The 18,798-nt window shown below is 63.6% G+C and overlaps 1 protein-coding gene across 1 annotated transcript; it reads right to left on the bottom strand.

Annotated features, from left to right (window-relative positions):
- Positions 1–1,126: 1,126 nt before the first annotated feature.
- On the bottom strand, positions 1,127–18,666 carry LOC111161851 (lamin B2). Its single transcript, XM_022525861.1, has 12 exons — positions 18,382–18,666; positions 11,696–11,832; positions 6,909–7,065; positions 6,538–6,663; positions 4,148–4,318; positions 3,929–4,054; positions 3,404–3,624; positions 2,995–3,274; positions 2,805–2,912; positions 2,196–2,315; positions 1,826–1,939; positions 1,127–1,227 (listed from the first exon to the last, which is right to left on the bottom strand). The coding sequence occupies exons 1-12, from the start codon at positions 18,664–18,666 to the stop codon at positions 1,186–1,188; spliced, it is 1,887 nt and encodes a 628-aa protein (XP_022381569.1). The 3' UTR covers positions 1,127–1,185.
- Between the last annotated feature and the right edge of the window lie 132 nt (positions 18,667–18,798).

Below are 18,798 nucleotides of genomic sequence, written 5' to 3'. Positions count from 1 at the left end.
CAATGTAAAAAAATAAATATCCATTAAAAAAATAACTTCTGTGTATCTGTGTGGGAGGGGTACACACGGTGAGGGACCGCCAAGGCGGCATGGCAGCCAGGAGCTGGGTGGGGGGTCGTGGAGCCGTCCTGTGGAATCAGCCAGCACTGGCCTCTGAGAAACAGCATCTCAGCGAAAAGGTCGCCACAGAAGCTAGGACAGACAACAAGACACGCACAGAGCATACGGGACATGGTGGGGGTCAGGACTCAGCCCCATGCACAAGGCACAGAGTGGGAGAACAGCTTGTGGGTGGCCCAGTGGCTCACGGTCAAGTCCCCCTCTTCACCGAGGGAGGGCAGGAAGAGGCTGTGCCCTGTGGACAGTGGCTTTGAGACCCGGGGGACACTTGCTTCCCAGGTGATCCCACTTCCCCTTCCACCTGCACCCTGGCTGATTACCTGGTGACAAGTCTCCAAACGGAGCTGTCCCTGTTCCCTGGGTTTCCAGCTCTCTCCTGCCTCGAGGTCCTGCAAGCTTAGGAACTGGACTACAGAAAGCTCCAGAAACCCAAGGGCCAGACAGCCAGGAAGGGAAAAGGCGGCCCACGGCTGAGTGCCCCAGTATGGCCTGTGGCAGCTCTCCATCACACCAGGAAGTACACCAGAGCCCCAGAGCCCAGGCCGAGCAGCCAAAACCCACACCCAGGCCCCTGCCACACCTGCGGCCGGGCCACCGAAATGCCACAGGGGATGCGCCTGCCGCCCCCAAGGTCAGAACCTGGCTTCTGGACGGGGCTCTTAAGGAGCTTCATTGGACACGGCAGCCCTGCTCTCCGTGCACTCGAGGCCCACAGGGCGGACCCCAGCAGCCGGTTGTGCGGGGGAGGCAGAGGGACAGCAGTCCCTGAGCCCAGCCCCGGCCCGGCCTTCCAACCTCCACACCCAACCCCCGTCAGCCATTCCGTCCTTGGCCTCGAATTCAACCAAATGGTGAAATGGGGCACCAAAAAAATGTCTGGCCAGTGGCGATGAAGGAAGTGTCCGAGGGAGCCCACCCGCAGTAAAGACCCCGGACACCCAGCCCGCGTTCTGGCAGTACGCTTAGAAATCCTCTAGAAATGTTATCAAGGAGTAAAGACAGCCAATGATAGAAAAATAGTTTTCAGTGGCTCTGGGTAAAGACAAGTGATGAGGCGTGTTCCGTTCACATCACGCGGCAGCCTCTCGAGGTGGTCCTGGGGTCCCCCTGGAAAGGAAGGCCGGCAGCCTAAGAGGAACGCACAAGCCCACTGGGCCACGCAGCTCCCACCCCCGGGACACCAGCTCCCAGCAAACTGATGGGGCCAGCGGCTTCAGCCTCAACTGTCCCTGTTCCAGAACCTTCCACATCCGCCTTGCTTCTGTTCCAAGCACACAGGCCGTCACAAGTCGTACCATGCAGAGGGGCTGTAGCTCGGCCCCAGGCCTCAGGAGCCGTCCCCCCCAAAACCCATCACTGAAGCCCGGAGATCCCAGGCAGGAGCAGCAGTGGCCTCAGAGCCCGCTCACTGGGGACCCTCAGGGCTACACCGGTGCCGCCTGGTGGTGTTTGGGGTTCAACACCCCACTCCTGGGGGCCCCGGGCCACCACCCTGAGGTCCACACAGGGGCAAGAGCCAGGAGGTGAGGGCGGTCCCCTGACAGGCCATCTCTGGCAGCGGGCGGTGTGGCCTGGGGTTGGCTGGCGGGGGAGGCCTGGGCGGTGGCCAAGCAGCTGGTGGGCAGCACGGCCCTGGGGACCCGGCGGGCAGGCGTGCACGTGTGCGCTGAGGGTGCGTCCACGTGAGCCACCCGGGAGCCTCTACCTGTTGATGGAAAAGATCCTCCTCGCCAAACTCCGCGGCCTCCTCTTCTCCCTCCTCCCCGTTCTCCGTCTCCCGCACCACTGAGGACTGCTTCACAGTTCTCATGGCTACCTCCTGCGCAAGAGAAAGGACACTTGAACACTTGACCCCTTGGGCAGCGGGGGCCACCTGTCTCGGTGACGGGCAGGCGGGATGCTCTGGCCGAGAGCCACATCGCAAACCCCAGGTCGCACACTCCCTGGCCTGTGGGCCAAAGCTGCACCCCAGAGCTCCTGCCCAGCCTGTGGTGCAGTAAGGGTGAGGCAGGGAGCCCCCAGGAGCGACCCCAGGGCAAGGAGACGGTGGCCCCCAGCAAGGCTCAGGCACCTACCTCCCCGTCGGCGTTGACCAGGACGGTCCGGAAGCTCTCGCCCGTGCCCCAGCTGTCCTGGCTCTTCCACACAAGCGTTGAGGGGGGGCTGTGGGCCACTCCCGCACCAGCTGCCCACACCTGGGGACACAGCAGGGCCTCCCCATCAGTGCTGGCTCTGGGCCCAGTACATGCCACCAGTTAGTTCCTGGTCCCTGCCCCCTGGGTCCCGCTGGAGGAGGACAGTTGAGAGGGTATAGGGGACACTGAGGTGCGGTGCCCAAGGACTCATGTCAGCAAACGTAGGCTGAGCAGCGACCAGAGGCCCATCAGCCTCAGGGGTCCACACCTGTGATCTTCTGTCTCTGCCAGCGCCCGCCAGCCCAGACAGCCCAGACCCTCTTCCACTGTGAGAGGCTGACAGGTTACCCCAGGGCTCCACAGGGCTCCAGGGACAGTCCAAGGGCACAACGGCACACAGGTGTCCAGTGACAGGACACAGCTGTTCTCAGAGCCAAGTCACCCCATCCCAAACCACTGCCTGCTTCCCAAGAACCCCCCACATCCCAGCCCGCACCACCGCCCCCCATGGCCACCCTCCCCACCGCTGGCCCTCCCGCAGCCACCTACCGTGACCGTCTGGCCGGCACGTAGCACGTACTTGGGCGTGAACTTGTAGGAGATCTCCTCCCCTTCCAGGATCTGCCTCTTGATCCTCCAGTTCCCCAGAGACTGGTCCTGGCACAGGGGACGTGGTGCCTGACGCACAGCTCGGGGAGGGCGCCCCCAGCTCTGCACCCCTGCCCCGGACGCCCCTCACCTTGTCCGAGCTGTTCTTCAGCTGCACGAACCTGCCCTCCAGGTCGATCTCGTCGATGCTGACGCCGCCCGAAGCCGAGGCCTGCTGCGCCAGGTGGAAGCTGGTGCTGCTGCTGCTGCTGCCCGTGCCGATGCCGCTCGAGCCCGGAGACTCCTCCACCTCCAGCCGCTTGCGCTTGCTGCGGCCCGAGCGCCCGGCCGTGGACACGCTGCTGCTGCTGCTGCTTGACGTGGCCCGCGACACTGCGATCCGCGACGATGGGCTGGGGGTCAGCTTCAGCCTGCGGGACGGAGGGGACGGCGGGCCCAACACACTCGCTAGCCCGGTAGGGGGAGGGGGCGCTTCTCGCCTGGCCCCGCCCCCCGCCCCCTCCCACTCCGGCCCCGCCCCCTCCCCAGAGCACGCCCACCTCTCCTCCTCGCCCTCCAGGAGCTTGCGGTAGGCGCTGATCTCCATGTCCAGGGCCAGCTTGACGTCGAGCAGCTCCTGGTACTCGGCCAGCTGCTGCTGCATCACGTCCCGCATCTCGGTCATCTCCTGCTCCTTGGCGTCCAGCATCTTGCGGAACTTGTCCCGCTCCCCAGCCATGGTCTCCTCGAGCTCGCGAATCCGGTCCTCTGCGGCACTGGCCTGGCGGGCAGGGGTCCGGGCAGCCGGGTCAGGCCGGCCTCTGCGGGTCACGCAGAGAAGCGCACCGGCTTGCGGGGTTTTTCCCCGCCTGCTGCGGACGCGGGCGGGCCCCGACTGCGGGCAGGAGGCCTTGGTGGGGTGGGGCCGGGGGCTCCGGAGGCCGGTGGGCCCAACAGCCCCGCGGGCCAGGAGGGAAGGGGTGCTGCGTCACCCACGCTGCCGCTCCGGCTCGCCTACACCCGACGCCGGGAGGGCGGGCCCGCAGCAGCGGCGGGCCGGCGGCGGGGCAGGCCCTGGGAGTCACCTGCTTCTGGAGGCTGGACAGCTGGTAGCTGAGAGACTCGAGCCGCACGCGCGCTTCCTGCAGCTCCTCCCGGGCGGCGCTGGCGGCCTTGTCGTTCTGGTCGGAGCTCAGCTTGGCGCTGTCGAGCTGGACGGGCCCGGACAGCGGTGTGAGGGGCCCGCCGCGGGCAGGGAGCCCCCGCTGCCCCCCGCCGCCCCCGCCGCCCCCGCCGGCCCGCACCTTGGCCTGGTAGGTCTGCTCCAGCTCCAGCTTGTACAGGCGCACCTGCTCGTCGTGCTGGCTGCGCAGCTCGTCCAGCGCCTGGGCCATCTTGAAGTCGTACTCCTGCTGCCGGCTGCTGTCCACCTCCACCAGGCGGCGCTCGTGCCGCCGCCGCGTCTCCCGCACCTCCTGCCGGGGGCCGCGGTCAGTGCCCCGCCCTGGGGCCCCGCACCACCCACCCCACCCCCGGCCTCCCCGACCCCAATTCTCCCCCCTCCCCGAGCCCCAAGTCCACGTGGGCGCCCAGACCCCCGAACCGCTGCGGAGTCACGGCCACCAGAGCGGACCCGGCCCCGGCGTCCCCCACTGGCAAGCAGATAAATAAAACGTGCCCCCGCCCCCTCACAGGGGAACTACCCGGCCGCGACCGGGAGCCAGGCGCCCCCACGCGCTGCCCCGGGGACGGCCCCGAGCCCACGGCCGCAGGGAGGGAAACACACAGGACGACGCACGGGGTGTGAGTCCACGCGGGTGACCCGCCCAGACCAGGACGGGAAGGGGGATCGAGCCGCTGGGGGGAGCGGGGAGGGGGGAGGGGGGGTTGACGGCTGACAGGGACCGGGTTGCTTTGGGGCCGACAGAACGGTCTAGTTAGAGATGAAGTTTGGGCAGTTCTGAAAACGTACTAAAACCAGCCAAACTGTACAAGTTTTCTAGAACAGGAACATTCCAATAAAGCTGTTGTTAAAAGAACTCCTGACAAGGGGCTCCTGGAGGGGGGCTCATTCAGCATCATTACCTCAGGGTGGTGGGATCCGGCCCCACGTCCAGCTGTGCACTTGGTGGGGACCCAACCTGAGATTCTCTCCCACTCCCTTTCCCTCTGCCTCTCCCCCTGCTCGCACACTCAGGCACTCCTCCTCCCGCTCTCTCAAATAACTCCATGAATAAAATCTTAAAGTAAGGGGGCGCCTGGGTGGCTCAGTGGGTTAAAGCCTCTGCCTTCGGCTCAGGTCATGAACCCAGGGTCCTGGGATCGAGCCCCGCATCGGGCTCTCTGCTCAGCGGGGAGCCTGCTTCTCCCTCTCTCTCTGCCTACTTGGATCTCTGTCAAATAAATAAATAAAAATCTAAAAAAAAAAAAAAAAAATCTTAAAGTAAGAATTCCTGCTGAGCCCGTCCCAGGTACCTGGGGACAGAGGCATAGAGACCCAGGCCTCAGGTCAGTGGCCGGACACCACAGCGACACTGTCAGCAGCCGGACACCACAGCGACACTAAACCCAGCGGGAGGTCTAGGCCCCAGAGCACAGCTGCCTCAGATACAGGTGCGGGCGGAGGGCGCCGTTCCCCAGCCTTAGGCTCTGAGGGAAGGAGAAACTCGCTCCGAACGGCCGGCCGTCACTCACACTGTGCCAAGAGCTTGTAAGACCAAGAGGACTGCTTCTCAAGGAAGCCAGTCCTGTTCTCAAAGAACCCGTGAACCTCGGGGAACGCTGGACCAGGACACCCACCTTCACGGCGGCCCCCATGGTGGCTCCCCGCCAGGAGCCCTTCCAGGTTGTCCTGCGGGCTCCCCTCACAGGTCCCTGCATGGCTCTCTTCCTGGGATCCTTCCTCACAAGTACGGACCCCCTCAAAGGCTCAGGGTCTCCAGCGGATGCCTTCAGGGGCTCCCCCCTAGCTGTCCTGGCCCTGGCTCTCAGGGGGCCGGGCTGGAGCTGGAGCCCACTCCTCAGGTGTATGGGCATCGGTCCTGCCAGCCCCCACCTGCGCCCGGGGCACTGCAGCCCCAGGGTTCCGTTGTGGGCCGTGACAGGACAATGAGCTCTGTGATGATGAGCTGGGAGGGGCCCCGATGCCACATCCCCTCCCAGAGGACACAGAAACCCCAGCTCTAGCTGCCAGAAGGGCAGGTGGGCCCACCATACCCCAGAGCCTGGGGCCAGTTCCAAGCTTGGGGGCAGGGGCCAGGAAGCAAGGGATGCAGATGGGCCCTCCCCTGCCCTTTCACAGAGAGGGTCTGCCGTGTGTTCAACAGTGGCACCCCAAAAGATGTGTCCACGTCCTAATCCCCAGAAGCGGGAGTGTGACCTTATTTGGAAAGGGGGGCTTGGGAGATGGGACTTATAAGAGTCTCCAAATCCAAGCTTCTGGATCATCCCGGTGGGCCCTACACCAATGACAAGTATCCTCATGAGAGACAGGAGAGCAGAGACGGGGGAAGCAAATGAAGACGGAGGCACTCGTGGAGGGATGTGGCCACGAGCCTGGGGAGGCACCTAGAGCCCCCCAGCCCCCGGGGCTGGGAGAGGCAGCAGGACCCTCCCCCGGATTGGGTTCCTGAGCTCCAGGAGGTGGCAGGATGCCGCCACCGCCATGCGGGGTGCGAGCCGCACCCAGACCCACCTCCTCGAAGACGTTCTTGCGGAAGTCGAGCTCCTCCTGCAGACTCTGACAGCGGTTCTCCAGGTCCACACGCGTCAGCGTCTCCTTCTCCAACTGCTTTTTGGCCACCGCGTGACCGTCCTCTGCCTGGGACACAGGACAGAAGCTGAGGTGACTGTCTACTGCACCGTGTGGCCTCTCGGGGCCCAGAGATCCCCTTACACACACACACACACACACACACACACACACACACACACACTCCAGGGGGTGTCAAGGGCTTGGGGACCAGCAGACACAGGCATCCTGGCCCTGGGCCGCTCCCCTATGATGGGACGTCCGGCCGCCGCCCCAGACCCCTGCACTCGCCACTGGGGCCGCTGGAAACCCACCTTAGCCAGCTGGGCCCGCAGCTCGGCCACGTCGCTCTCCAGGCCACGCTTTTCACTGAGGGCGGCGGCCAGCTCTGCCTCACTCCGGTGGAACAGGGACTCCAGATCCTTCACGCGGCCCTGAGCCACCGCGAGCTCACCCTCCCTCTTCTTGGAGCTAGGAGTCAAGGGCAGGCGTTAGCCAGGAGCAGGCAGCACGAGCCGTCGGGCACGATGGGGGTCTCTGGCAGTGCCAGGAAGCCCCAGGACCGGCTCCCTCCCGCCTCTGAGCCGTGCGCACCTCCCCTGAGGTAACGGGGCCTGGGCCGCCGGCACAAAAGGCGTCCCTTCCTCAGACCCGCTCTGCACACCAGGACTCCACCAGCTGACAAGTACAAGCGCTCAAAAAGACCTCAAGGAAAGAGCTTTAATGTCTTTTTTTTTTTTTTTTTGACAGAGATCACAAGAAGGCAGAGAGGCAGAGAGAGAGGGGGAAGCAAGCTCCTCGCTGAGCAGAGAGCCCGATGCGGGGCTGGAACCCAGGACCTTGAGACCATGGCAGAGGCTTCACCCACTGAGCCACCCAGGCTCCCCTTTAATGTCATTTTTGTGTAATTTTTGGACATGGGGGGGATCACGTAAGGGAGAATGATGTTTTAAAAAACGTATAATTTAGTAAAGTTGCAGGTTACAATGTTGCCCTTTGAAAAGTCGATCTCACTTGTAAACTTAATGCACTTCTCGAAACAGGTCCAGCTGACGCCCCAGGAGACAATTTCCCCGACTTTAAAGAGGCAAACAGATTCTTTAACGCCCAGCTGTCTGCAGCACAGGCCTGGGGCTCCTGGTCGTTTCTCAAAGGAATTCGCCACCTTCCAGGAGCAGAATGTACGCCACCCCCCACCCAGGAGCCGAGGGAGCCGTCCCCAACAAGGGGACAGTCTCCCCCAAATGCTGCTCACACAGGGGTGCTATGGGGGCCAAGCAGCGTCCCTGGGTCCAGCCCCCCAACCGCACACCCAGTGAGAACCGCTGGGGAAGCAGCTTCCGCTGCACGAGGTTGGGGGGGGGGGATGGCATAGGGACCCGTGGCTTCGGCCGCCAAGCTGCCGTGTCCTCAGCAGCAGCCCTGGAACACAGAGCTCCAGCCGCGCCTCTGACTGCCATCCTCCATGAGGGTCTCGGGGTCCCCGCAGTCCTCACCCCTGAGCTTACGCCACACGGTCCTGGCTCTCCTGCCCACAGCGGAACTGAAACCCTAAGCCCCTGGAGCAGCTTCTGCAGGGGTTTGGGAAAACAAGTCCCTCGTCTGAACCCGTCACCGAGAGCCTGCTTTGTGGGGACGGGCCCCCTCGCGCCAGAGATGCACCTGGGAGCACCGGGCTCTCCTGGGGCAGAACTTTCTCGTGGGTGGAGCTGACAGTGAAGCCCGCGAACCCGCATCAGGAGGGCAGAGAAGCGGGACAGGAGGTGAGGGAGGGGCACGAGCCACCTGGGAACCCCCACTTTCAAGGTGTACAGCCCTGCCTGGGGTCGCCCTGGAAACAGACCTGGATGAGGGGAGCATTAAGAACGAGCCAGAGCAAGGGACACCTGGAGGGCTCAGTTGGTTAAGCCTCTGCCTTCGGCTCAGGTCATGGTCTCAGGGTCCTGGGATCGAGCCCCGCATCGGGCTCCCTGCTTAGCGGGAAGCCTGCTTCCCCCCTCTCTCTGCCTGCCTCTCTGCCTACTTGTGATCTATCAAATAAATAAATAAACTCTTAAAAAAAAAAAAAAAAAAAAGAACAAACCAGATCTATTATTTCCAGGAGAGGAGCACTCAGGCAGAGGAAGCAGAAGTGCAAAGGCCCTAGGGTCAGGTGTACCTGGCAAGTTTAAGATCAGCCACAAAGCCAGGGTGACTGGAACAGAGGCATCAGGTGATGTGGAAAAAAATTTTTTTTAAGTTCATTTGAATAGTCTCTAAACCCATCGTGGGGCTTGACCAAATAAGCCCAACACACGCTCTCCCGCCGGGGTGACACAGCCACCTTGATGCGGAAAATCTCTAAACACCTTTATCCAATATTCGCATTCTGCAAAACTACACAGAACGGCCCAGAAAGCAGGGGCACCAGGGGCTCCCACGGGCCACGTCTCCCGAGCATCAAGCTGAACGCGGCTTCCTCATCTGTGGGACAGTCCTGGAGAGTTGAGTGGGAGCATCTGACCTATCGGTCGGGTCCTCCACGCAGCCACCCACGCTCCTGTCCTCGCCGAGATGTGCTGATAAACGGGTCAGGAAGAGAACCCACTCGACCTAAGCGCAGCCGGCTCCCTGCCCGGGAAGGGCTCCTGCGGCGGGGCAGGAAGCGCGGGAACGGAGGGCGGCACCTGCAGCCTCTGCTGGCCAGAGGGCGGCCGCCGGACAGGAGGCCTTCCCAGTGGAGCAGGGGCCTCCACTGAAAGTGACGGCCCAGACGTGCAGAGTCCCTACCGCCAGCCCCGCTGCACTGGCCGCTCCTTGTGTCCTGTCTGCCGCCCGCCGCCCGCCGCACCCAGCATCAGGCCGAGGGAAGCGGCGGACAATGGGCACAGCTGTCACCCACAGAAGCCGTCACGGAACAATGGGACCAGCCTCTCACAGCCACGGCTCCCCTGGTGAACCTGTCCCGGGTGCGGGAACATCCCAGTGGCTGGGATAAAATCCCAGCACGGAGGACACCCAATGACTCTGGGGGGACATCCACGAGAGGCTTGTGGCCTCCCAAGCCCAACCTTGCCGGTGTATCCGGCGTCCGCCGTGAGTTTATGGAAGGCCGTGCGGGTGCTCACACCGGCCCCGCGGTCGGTCTGGGGCAAGGCTGCCGCAGACTTTTACTTTTCTCCTTACACTAGCTTGAATTTTCCACTTTCTCGCTAGTGAGCACCTGGGACCGCAAAGCAGGAAAAATCAAGACTTCTTGGCCCAGACAAGGAGCCACACCAGAGTCCCAGGTGTGTGGAGGCTTCTGGAATCCTCAGTGGCCACAGGGAAAGCAGTGCTGACTCTGGAATTCCCTCAATCTTCCCCAAGAAGCACAAATCCCTTTTTAATTAAAAAACCTATGATAGGGCGCCTGGGTGGCTCAGTGGGTTAAAGCCTCTGCCTTCGGCTCAGGTCATGATCTCAGGGTCCTGGGATCGAGCCCCGCATTGGGCGCTCTGCTCAGCAGGGAGCCTGCTTCCCCCCCACCCCCCACCCCGCACCCCCCGCTCTGTCTGCCTCTCTGCCTACTTGTGATCTCTGTCAAATAAATGAATAAAATCTTTAAAAAACAAAAACAAAAATCCTATGAAACTGGTGGGCTATAGTCTACCCTGGGTCTAGCGTTGCTCCCTGGCTGAGGACCAGGCTCCGGACCCCGCGGGGCCACCCCGCGCACGCTTCCACTCCAGTGGCTCTCCACGGAGGGACCCCCGAGGCGCGTCCCTGAGCCAGAGCAGCTGGGCTGAGGCCACACTCGGGCTCCGAGTCTGGGACGTTCTGGAAAAGGCAAGACCGCGGTGGCCGGGACGGAGAGACGGGGAAACACGGGATTTTTAGGGCAGCAAAGCCGTAAGGGCAGACGCGTCTTCATGACGGCGTCCGAGCTCGTGGAAGGCACCTCCCGCTGGGAGGGAAGCCTCATGTCCACTCGGGCTCTGGTTAGCGGCGCTACATGGTGCCGTGTGTGAGTCAGACGGCGGAGCTCGCCCGCTCCTGGGCGGGGAAACCAGAGCAGAGACTTTGGAAACTCTGGCCTTTCCACTCATTTTCTTAGACACGCAAAACTGCCTAAACCCAAAAATGGAGAAGAAGGAAAACATCCCACAAACGTGAAGGTGACTCTGTCAGCAGCTGGGACCGTGAACGGGGCTTGGGAGCCAGGCCTCGGTCCAGGTCACCGCCAACCCGAGGGGCCCTGGACGAGCCTGGCCCGGTTTGCCACCGCCCCCCACACACACTGGGGCGGGGACAACGACAGTCCAGGCCTGGTCACGTGTGGCCGCCGGTGTCATCGCGGCGTCATGGTGTCTTCTACCCAGCACTCAGTCTGGTGCCGTCCCCGCCACAGCACCTGGCTCTCCACACTGTGCGCCCGGGCCTGTCTCTCATGAGCACCAGAGAAGACAAAGCACTTTGGAAGAAGAGAAAAGGCCGGGCCTGAAGGCTGCCAGCCCGGCCCAGCGGGGACCGCAGCCTGGATGTGGCGCGGGGACGGAGGCGGGCAGCCCCACAGCCCCACAGGAGCCTTGGAGGATGAGGGTCCCCACGCCACACGTGAGGCAGCGCGCCAAGGTCTGTGGGGCCCGCGGCCTGGCGGCGGGGAGGGTAGCACACCGGTGGCTCCCAAACTCAGGGCGGAGAGGGGAGGCTGGGCCGCGTGGCCCGGGGCCGTCCTTTCCCTGAGGGAGTGGGGGGAGCCGCTCAGGTCTATTTTTTATTTTTATTTTTTAAAGATTTTATTTATTTATTTGACACAGACAGAGATCGCAAGTAGGCAGAGAGGCAGGCAGGGAGAGAGGGGGAAGCAGGCTCCCTGCGGAGCAGAGAGCCCGATTCGGGGCTCGATCCCAGGACCCCGAGATCATGACCCGAGCCGAAGGCAGAGGCTTAACCCGCTGAGCCCTCCAGGCGCCCCGGCCGCTCAGGTTTAAAAGCTTCCCTGGGCTGAGTGATGCTGGGGGACCAAAGGTGGTGGGAAGGGCCGGCTGGAGGCCCAGGCCACAGAGCATGCCCCCGCCAGCGGCCAGCCCGCCCGACCCGCACCAGCAGTGTCCAGGGTGCCCGAGGGCCGCACGCCTACCCCTTGTTGGCCTCCTCCAGCTCCGCCTTCAGCTTCCCCAGCTCGATCTGCAGCCGCGCCCGCTCCCGCGCCGTCTCGTCCAGCACCCGGCGGGCGTCCGCCAGCTCCGACTCGTACAGCGTCTTGATGCCGCTCACCTGCGGGGTTGCAGCCAGGCCCAGGTCAAGGACAGACCCCTCCCCACCGACAGCGGGCCCTCCCGGCCCGGACACGGCTCCTCCCGAGGCCCCCCACCCCCACCCCAGGGGCACCCCAGCCGGCCCGAGCTCTCCGGGTCCCGGGTCCCCCACCAACTGCGCACACAGCTCATGCTTCTCGCCGCCTTCTCGCTCCCAACCTTCCCCCGCGTCCACACGCGGAGGGCCAGGCACGGGTGTGACAAACATCTGGAACCAAACAAGGGCCGTGAGGGAGCCCCTCCGTCCCCCTAGGGCGGCCAGAGTCCAAGAGACAAAGGGTAACAAACGCTGGTGGCAACACCGGGAAACCTCGGGCCCCCACGGGCAGCGGGCGGGAGTGGGAAACGGGCCTGGCGCCGGGCAGCCAGGTGGGCAGCGGACCCTGGAACCCAGCGACCCCACAGCTGGGACCTCCATGCCCGGAGAAGACGCGCGTGTACACGAAGCTGCGTGTTCGCGGCTCAGCCCACCGAAGCCAGGAGGTATAAGCAAGCCCAACGTTCTCCCGCCGACCAGCAGATGCACACGGCGCATCCCCATGCGCACGAGCGTCCCCGGCCACCACCAGCAGCAGGGTCCCCACGCGCTGCCCGGGGGACAGATCGCAAGCCCACAACACGCAGGGAGGGAGCCAGACACAGAAGGGCACGTGGGGTGTGAGTCCACGCGTGTGACACACCCAGACCAGGCTCCTCCACGGACGGGAAGGGGACTCATGGGGGCCGAGGAGGGCTGGGGGTGACAACTGATGGGGACGGGGCTTCTTTTGGGAAAGCGGCAATGTTCGGAGGGGATGGCTGTGCACCTCTCCCCACGCACCAGCCGCTGACCTGCGGAGCGTCGGAGCCACAGGCGCTGGGAACTCCAGCTCAGTGACCTGAGGGCGCAGAAGGCGGATGGAGGACGACACAGAGCTGCCGCTCAAAGCGGCACCACGTCCCCTCCCATGAAATGCCAGCAGGTGGGGGGGGGGTGCAGGTGCGGCCGGGACCCTTCCTCCCACAGGAAGGCCCCAGAGCAGAGGGGACTGCCGGGAGCGGCCGACAACCTGCTGCACGGTCAGGTAAGCAGCATCCCGCTGCCCAGGGACCAAGGGGCCTCCAGGAGGGGGGACGCTTCAGAAGAGTGGGGGTTTTAACAGCCAGTCTGAGCCCCCCCCCCCCACTGGCCTGGGCATCCTGGGCCTCAAGACAGCAGCTCCCAGTCACTTCATCCCATAGGTGAGACGGGATATGGGCTCCTGGCCCTATCTCACACATGGGGAAACTGAGGCATGGAATAGGAAACTGGTCTCTCCGGACCCATCACGTATAGGGCAGAGGATGTCCACTGGGGGCGATTCCAAGAGGACACACAATAGGGGAGCAGAGACAACCTTCTCCCTTCTGTCCCCTGGCTGTGGCCATCACCCACCCCCGGACAGCAAGGCTCCTCCCCCGCACAGAGCTGGTGGCCTGTGGCCACGCCCGATGTTTGCTCCTCTGGGAACTGGATTGTGGAATCAAGCTCAGTTCACAAAAGTGACCGCTCCTGTCTCCAAGCGTACCTGGGTTTACCGTGTGTCCTTGTTCTGCCTCCTGCCATCTCACCTTCCAGAACTCTCCTAAGCCTGAGGAAGGGCACGCACAAGATCCCCTGCCCTGACCCCCACCCTTTCTCTCACACCTTCCCCTCACCAGGCAGGGGTCCCGGGATGACTAGTGACCAACACGACAGTCACTAAGGCTACCGAGCCCTGAGCCAGGTTGGGGCATGGGGCAGGAGAAGCCAGCAGTGGTGACACTGTACGTAAGTTCTCGATACTTCATTCCCAGGGCGGGTTTTGCACTAACTTTAATTTTTTTTTTTTTTTTTTTAAGTAAACTCTACCCCCAACATGGGGCTCAAACTCACACTTCTGAGACTAGGATTCACACACGCCACTGAGTGAGCCAGCCAGGTGTGCCACTAATTTTAATTTTTTAAACAATCCATTAAAATATTATTGGGCCCCCTGCCTGGCCTAACCATGAGGAAACACCAGCCTGCCCCCAAACTCCTAACCAGCGCTCCTCATGGCTACCGGGGGACATCGACCCCTGGGAATCTCAGAAACGCTCTCGGTCCAGAGGGGCCCAAGGAGACGTGACACCTGAACACCGTGTGAGGTCCCGAGGGCGTCCCGGGCCAGAGGAGTGGGGGACACGGAGGACATCCAAATAGCATGGGTGTTCGCCCAGGATGTCGCTACAGCATCAACGCTGATACAACCACTGTGACAGAGACATGACTGTGAGACGCTAACAGAACTGTGCTGGGGGACGTGGGACCCTGCACGTCCTTGGCCATTTTCGTGTAAATCCAATACTAGCCTGACAAGGTTGAGTAAGTAAAAATACATCGTATTGTTTGTCTCCACAACTGAGACTTCTGGGTCCCCCCTGGATTCACTCATCCTGAGTGCTCTGGGCTCTGAGGCCACGCTCTCGCAGTCACCTCAAGTGTCCTGGTTCAAGTCCCAGGTTCTGGGGCGCCTGGCTGGCTGTCCTGCGGCTGGGTGTCAGGGCGGAAGTTCGGGCCGCATGGGCACAGAGATTAGTAGCTACGGGTACAAAGTTCACGCAGCGTTTCACGCCCCCACGTGCAGGCGCACACGTGCGGGCGCACGTCCCTTTGTCTTCACACGCGCTCACCGGCAGCTGGGCCGGCACACCCGGGCCGCGGCCAAAGCCATCCCGCCCTCTGCGTGTGTCCAGCCTGCAAGCCCAGAGTAGTTTCTACATCAGTCCGTGGCTGAGGGGAAGAAAAGAGAAAGAGATTTTGTGACACAGGCCGGTGACAGGAATTCAGTGTGTATAAATAAAGTTTTCTTGGCACACGGCCTGGCCCGTTCCTTCATGTAGTGTCTGTGGCAGCTTCCACTCCAACTGCTGAGTTGAGGAGCCACGGCGGAGACTTCCAGCCCACAGAGCTGAAAATGCAGACTCCGGCCCTCTGCAGAGAACATCTGCCAACCCCACTCTGTGGCCCTGGGACGATTCAGAAAACTCTTGTGGAGGACACACACACACAGCGTCTTTCAGAGCCCGAACAGGTGCTCTGCTGGCCCCTGGCCCCTGCGGCCCGGCCCCTGCGACGGCCCCTGCGGCCCGGCCACAGCCGACCGGAGACCGATGGCCGGGGCCTTTTGTTTTGTCTTTTATGGCATTATTCAAGTACCAAGAATGAACAAATGTGTTAGCATGTGTTGGCCAGGGAGCGGGAGCATGGTGGGGGCGGGGGTGTCCAGATAACCCGAGGTGGCCTTTTCCTGTTCCTGCGTCTCCAGGGGATGGAACCTTCCCAGCCGGGAACCACGGTTCTGCAGGCAATCCCCGCACACAGACAGCCCATAGGGCTACTTTCTCCCACCCGGCTCCCCGTGCCGCGCCCCTGCTCCCAGGGTCCACCCGGGGGGGGGCGCCCTACCTGCCCCCACCCCCCAGCAGCAACAGGACACCTGGGCAGGTGAGAGAAAAGAAACCGAAGGTCGGAGGAACTTAACACCTGAGTGGGGATGCTCCTTGGAGAACTGCCTCTCCCTCTTGGCTCCCCCCTCTCCCGGCCAGCACCCAAGACCTCGCTCAAACAGAAATCGAGCCTGGCCCCAGCCCTTCCAGAAGCCCTCCAGTGACACGAGCACGTGGCTCTTCAGCACAGAGCGGCCGGTGGGACCCGTATGTGGCACGTGCGGGAGGGTGGCAAGGGCTTGGAAGCTTCTGTCTTCCCTCACGCACCTCCACTGTCTGGATTTTGTTACATGCTCGGGGCACGCTTAGGACACTGTAAAAGGCATCTTCAAAGGGGTCCGTAAGTGGCTTCTCCTAATGGGATTTGGGGTTGGAACATCTCTGGGATGGGGTCATCCTGAGCACTGGGGGGCGGATGGGAGTGAGCAGTACCCCTTCCCCCACCCACTCCATGCCAGGAGCGCCCCAGCGTGATGACCACCATCCTCCTGGGGGTACCAGGCACCCGGCTCCGCCCACATCCCTCCTGGAGCCACCATCCAGTCCCAGCCCCCATCCCGCTTCTGCCCACCCACCTCTCAGGGCCCCTCCAGCCTGGGCCCCACTGTAGCCAAGGCCATTACCAGGGTGCTCTCCGAAAGCCTGTGACAGCGCCCCCCACTGACCCCCCCCACCCCCGCGCCGACTGCTCCAGCGCCCCTCCTTCCCCAGGCGCCAGCTCCCTCCACTGCCCAGTTCCCAGGGGCACTGATCACCTGGCCGCAGGGGCACTAGAGGCTCCAGGAGAACCTGCTGGTGGCAAGTCCCCAGCTCCAGCTGGTAGCCTGACCCTCAGCCCGGGGACACCCGGAGCCCCTGGCCTGCCCCTGAGCCCAGGGTGGGGCAGGTTTACCATAGGCGGCAACACATCCTTTGTTCCCAGGAGCCGTCAGAGACTGGGAGACCTCACCTCACCAGCTGGGAAGGGAACGGCCCCTCCCAGACCAGCGGGATCCGGTTCCCCAGGCCCTCCTGCTGGCGCTCTAGGTACAACACCCACCCAGCGCCAGGGGGCTCCCATGCCGTGGGCCCAGCCGGCCCATCACCCTCAGAGGGCTGCCTGCCAGCACCACACCTGCAAGGCCAGGAGAAAGACAAGGCACCCCAGCAGGCAGGAACCGGACCCGCACCCTGAATACCCCAGCACCGCTCTGGAAGGTGGCCACCTGGTGGGGGGGTGCGGACAATTCTAGCCTCATGAGACTGATGACAAAACCTGCCCAAGGTCACACAGACTCAAAGCACTTTGCACGAGTTTGCATCAGAGTTTGAATCCAGTCCCCGCACCCACTCCCGCAACACCGACAGCACCACCTTCCAGCGAAACCTCCTCCCCGTCGTCACCCAGGCCACTTTCTGAGCCGACCCGTCCTGGCTACTGTTAATCAGGGGCGACAACCCACGGTCCCCCCGGGCGCCCATCCTTTATTCTACAAAACGCACATTAACACGCCCGGCCAGCCAGTTAGAACAAAACGGGGGTGGCTCTGTCATCTCCATTTTACAGAAGAGGCACTGAGACCCAGGGAGTTTAAATGACTTGCCCAGGGTCACCCAAAGGGTAAGTGGCTCCCCAAAATGACCCCCACAAGACTGTCACATGGTCCACGGTCAGGACAGGGGCCTGGCTCTCCTAGGGGGCCCTCAGGGGGAACCACAAGGTGAGCACTCTCCCACCAGCCATCCTGATTCCCAGCAATCACACTTGGTTTTGGAAAGGGGCCAGCAGGGGTCCAGCTAAGTGAGAAGAGAGCCTGGGGCCCGGGGGAACCGGGGGAGAGTTGGGTTGGAGCCACAGTCCCCAAGCAAGGAAAGAACCCACCCAGGACCCCCAGACACAGGCCTTCCCATGCCCCTAGAGGGCGGGGGTTACCCAGCCCCTTCTCCCTCAGTCTGCAGTGAAGCCCTGGGACCCACCTGGAATCCCAAACTTCCCACTGGATCCCCAAGACCAGACATCTCCCCATCCCCACCAGGCTCCAGCCCATCGGCCAAGCGGGTACCCCAGGGCCCAACTGAGGACCTCTCAAATTTCCCATGGGACCCCGGGGCATCGGACCCCCTCCCCTCCCGTGCCCACCCACCCCAGGTGCCAGTAAGAGATGGAGCCTACAGCCTAACCACCTCTCTAGTCCCTCAACTCCCCAGAATTCATCCCAGGACCCTTGGAGAGTTCCGCAGAGAAGAGCACCGTGCCCCCCCCAGACCTCCCCCCAACTGAGGTCCTCCACCCCTCCTCGGGGTCCCTTCAGAGAGCTTGAACTCAGGCTCCTCTGAGACCACAGAACCCCACCAGATTTCCTCCCGGGACGCCAGGACACCCTAACACAGCCCCGAGACTCTCCGCCTCTCCCTTAGGGGCGGGGCTTTCTCTGGCTCACACCCTCTCGACCACGGGATCCCCAGATACCCCCCGACCACTCAGGGCTCGGGCTTGCCCCCCATCCACCAGTCGCACAGGGGGCCCCTGATCCCTTGGGGGATCCCTCAGAGGACGGGTCTACCCCAGACTGCGCTCCTCACTCGGTGGGCTCACGAACCGCTCTGTGGGCCCCTCGGCGGGCGGGGCTTGTCCCAGGGCGCACCCCTCGCTCACAGGTCCTCCGAAAAGCCCTGGGGAACCTTCAGTGGGCGGGGCCTGCTCCAGGGTGCGCCCCTCGCTCCGAGGTCCCCGAAAAATCCCTCGGACGCCGCGGTGGGCGGGGCCTGCCCCAGTCTGCACCACTCGCCTGGGGCACCCCCGAGACCTCTGAGGATCCCCTCTATGGGCAGGGCCCGCCCGGCCTCCGAGCCTCACCCACGGGAGGTCCCCGAAACCCCACGGGTACCCTCAGAGGCCAAGGCCTAGCCCCGCGTGCGCCCCTAGGGCCCCCCGAAACCCCGGGGACCCCCCCGGTGGGCGGGGCCTGCCCGGTGTCCCTTCTCGCGCACGGGAACCCCCGGGGACCCTCCGAGGCCGAAGCCCCGGCTGAGCGCCCACCTCGCGCGTGGTCACCTCCTCCCTCTCGGAGATCTTGAGCAGCAGCCGGTCGTTCTCGAGCTCGAGCGCGCGGACACGGTCGATGTAGTGCGCCAGGCGGTCATTGAGCTCGCGCAGCTCCTCCTTCTCCTGCAGCCGCGACAGGCGCGTGGGCGACAGCGGCGTGGCGGGCCCGCCCCCGCGGCCGGGCAGCGGCGTGGCCATGGCGGCGGTGGCGGCGGCGGCGGCGGCGGCGGCTCGGGGCCCGCGCGGCTCGGGACGGCGGCCGCGGCGCGGCGGGCTCATTCAATCCGCGCCGCCGACCAAGATGGCGCCCGGCGCCCGCCGCCGCGGAGCAGCCTGGGACTTGTAGTCTGTCGCGGCTGCGCGGGGCAAGCCGGGAGCTGTAGTTTCCCGCGCCCGCAAGGCTCCTCTCGC

Source organism: Enhydra lutris, unplaced genomic scaffold, assembly GCF_002288905.1.
Source record: "Enhydra lutris kenyoni isolate GAN:26980312 unplaced genomic scaffold, ASM228890v2 scaffoldscaffold86, whole genome shotgun sequence".
NCBI classification, from domain to species: Eukaryota; Metazoa; Chordata; class Mammalia; order Carnivora; family Mustelidae; genus Enhydra; species Enhydra lutris.
Note: the sequence above shows the minus strand (reverse complement) of the source record. Positions and strands in the feature narration are given on the sequence as shown.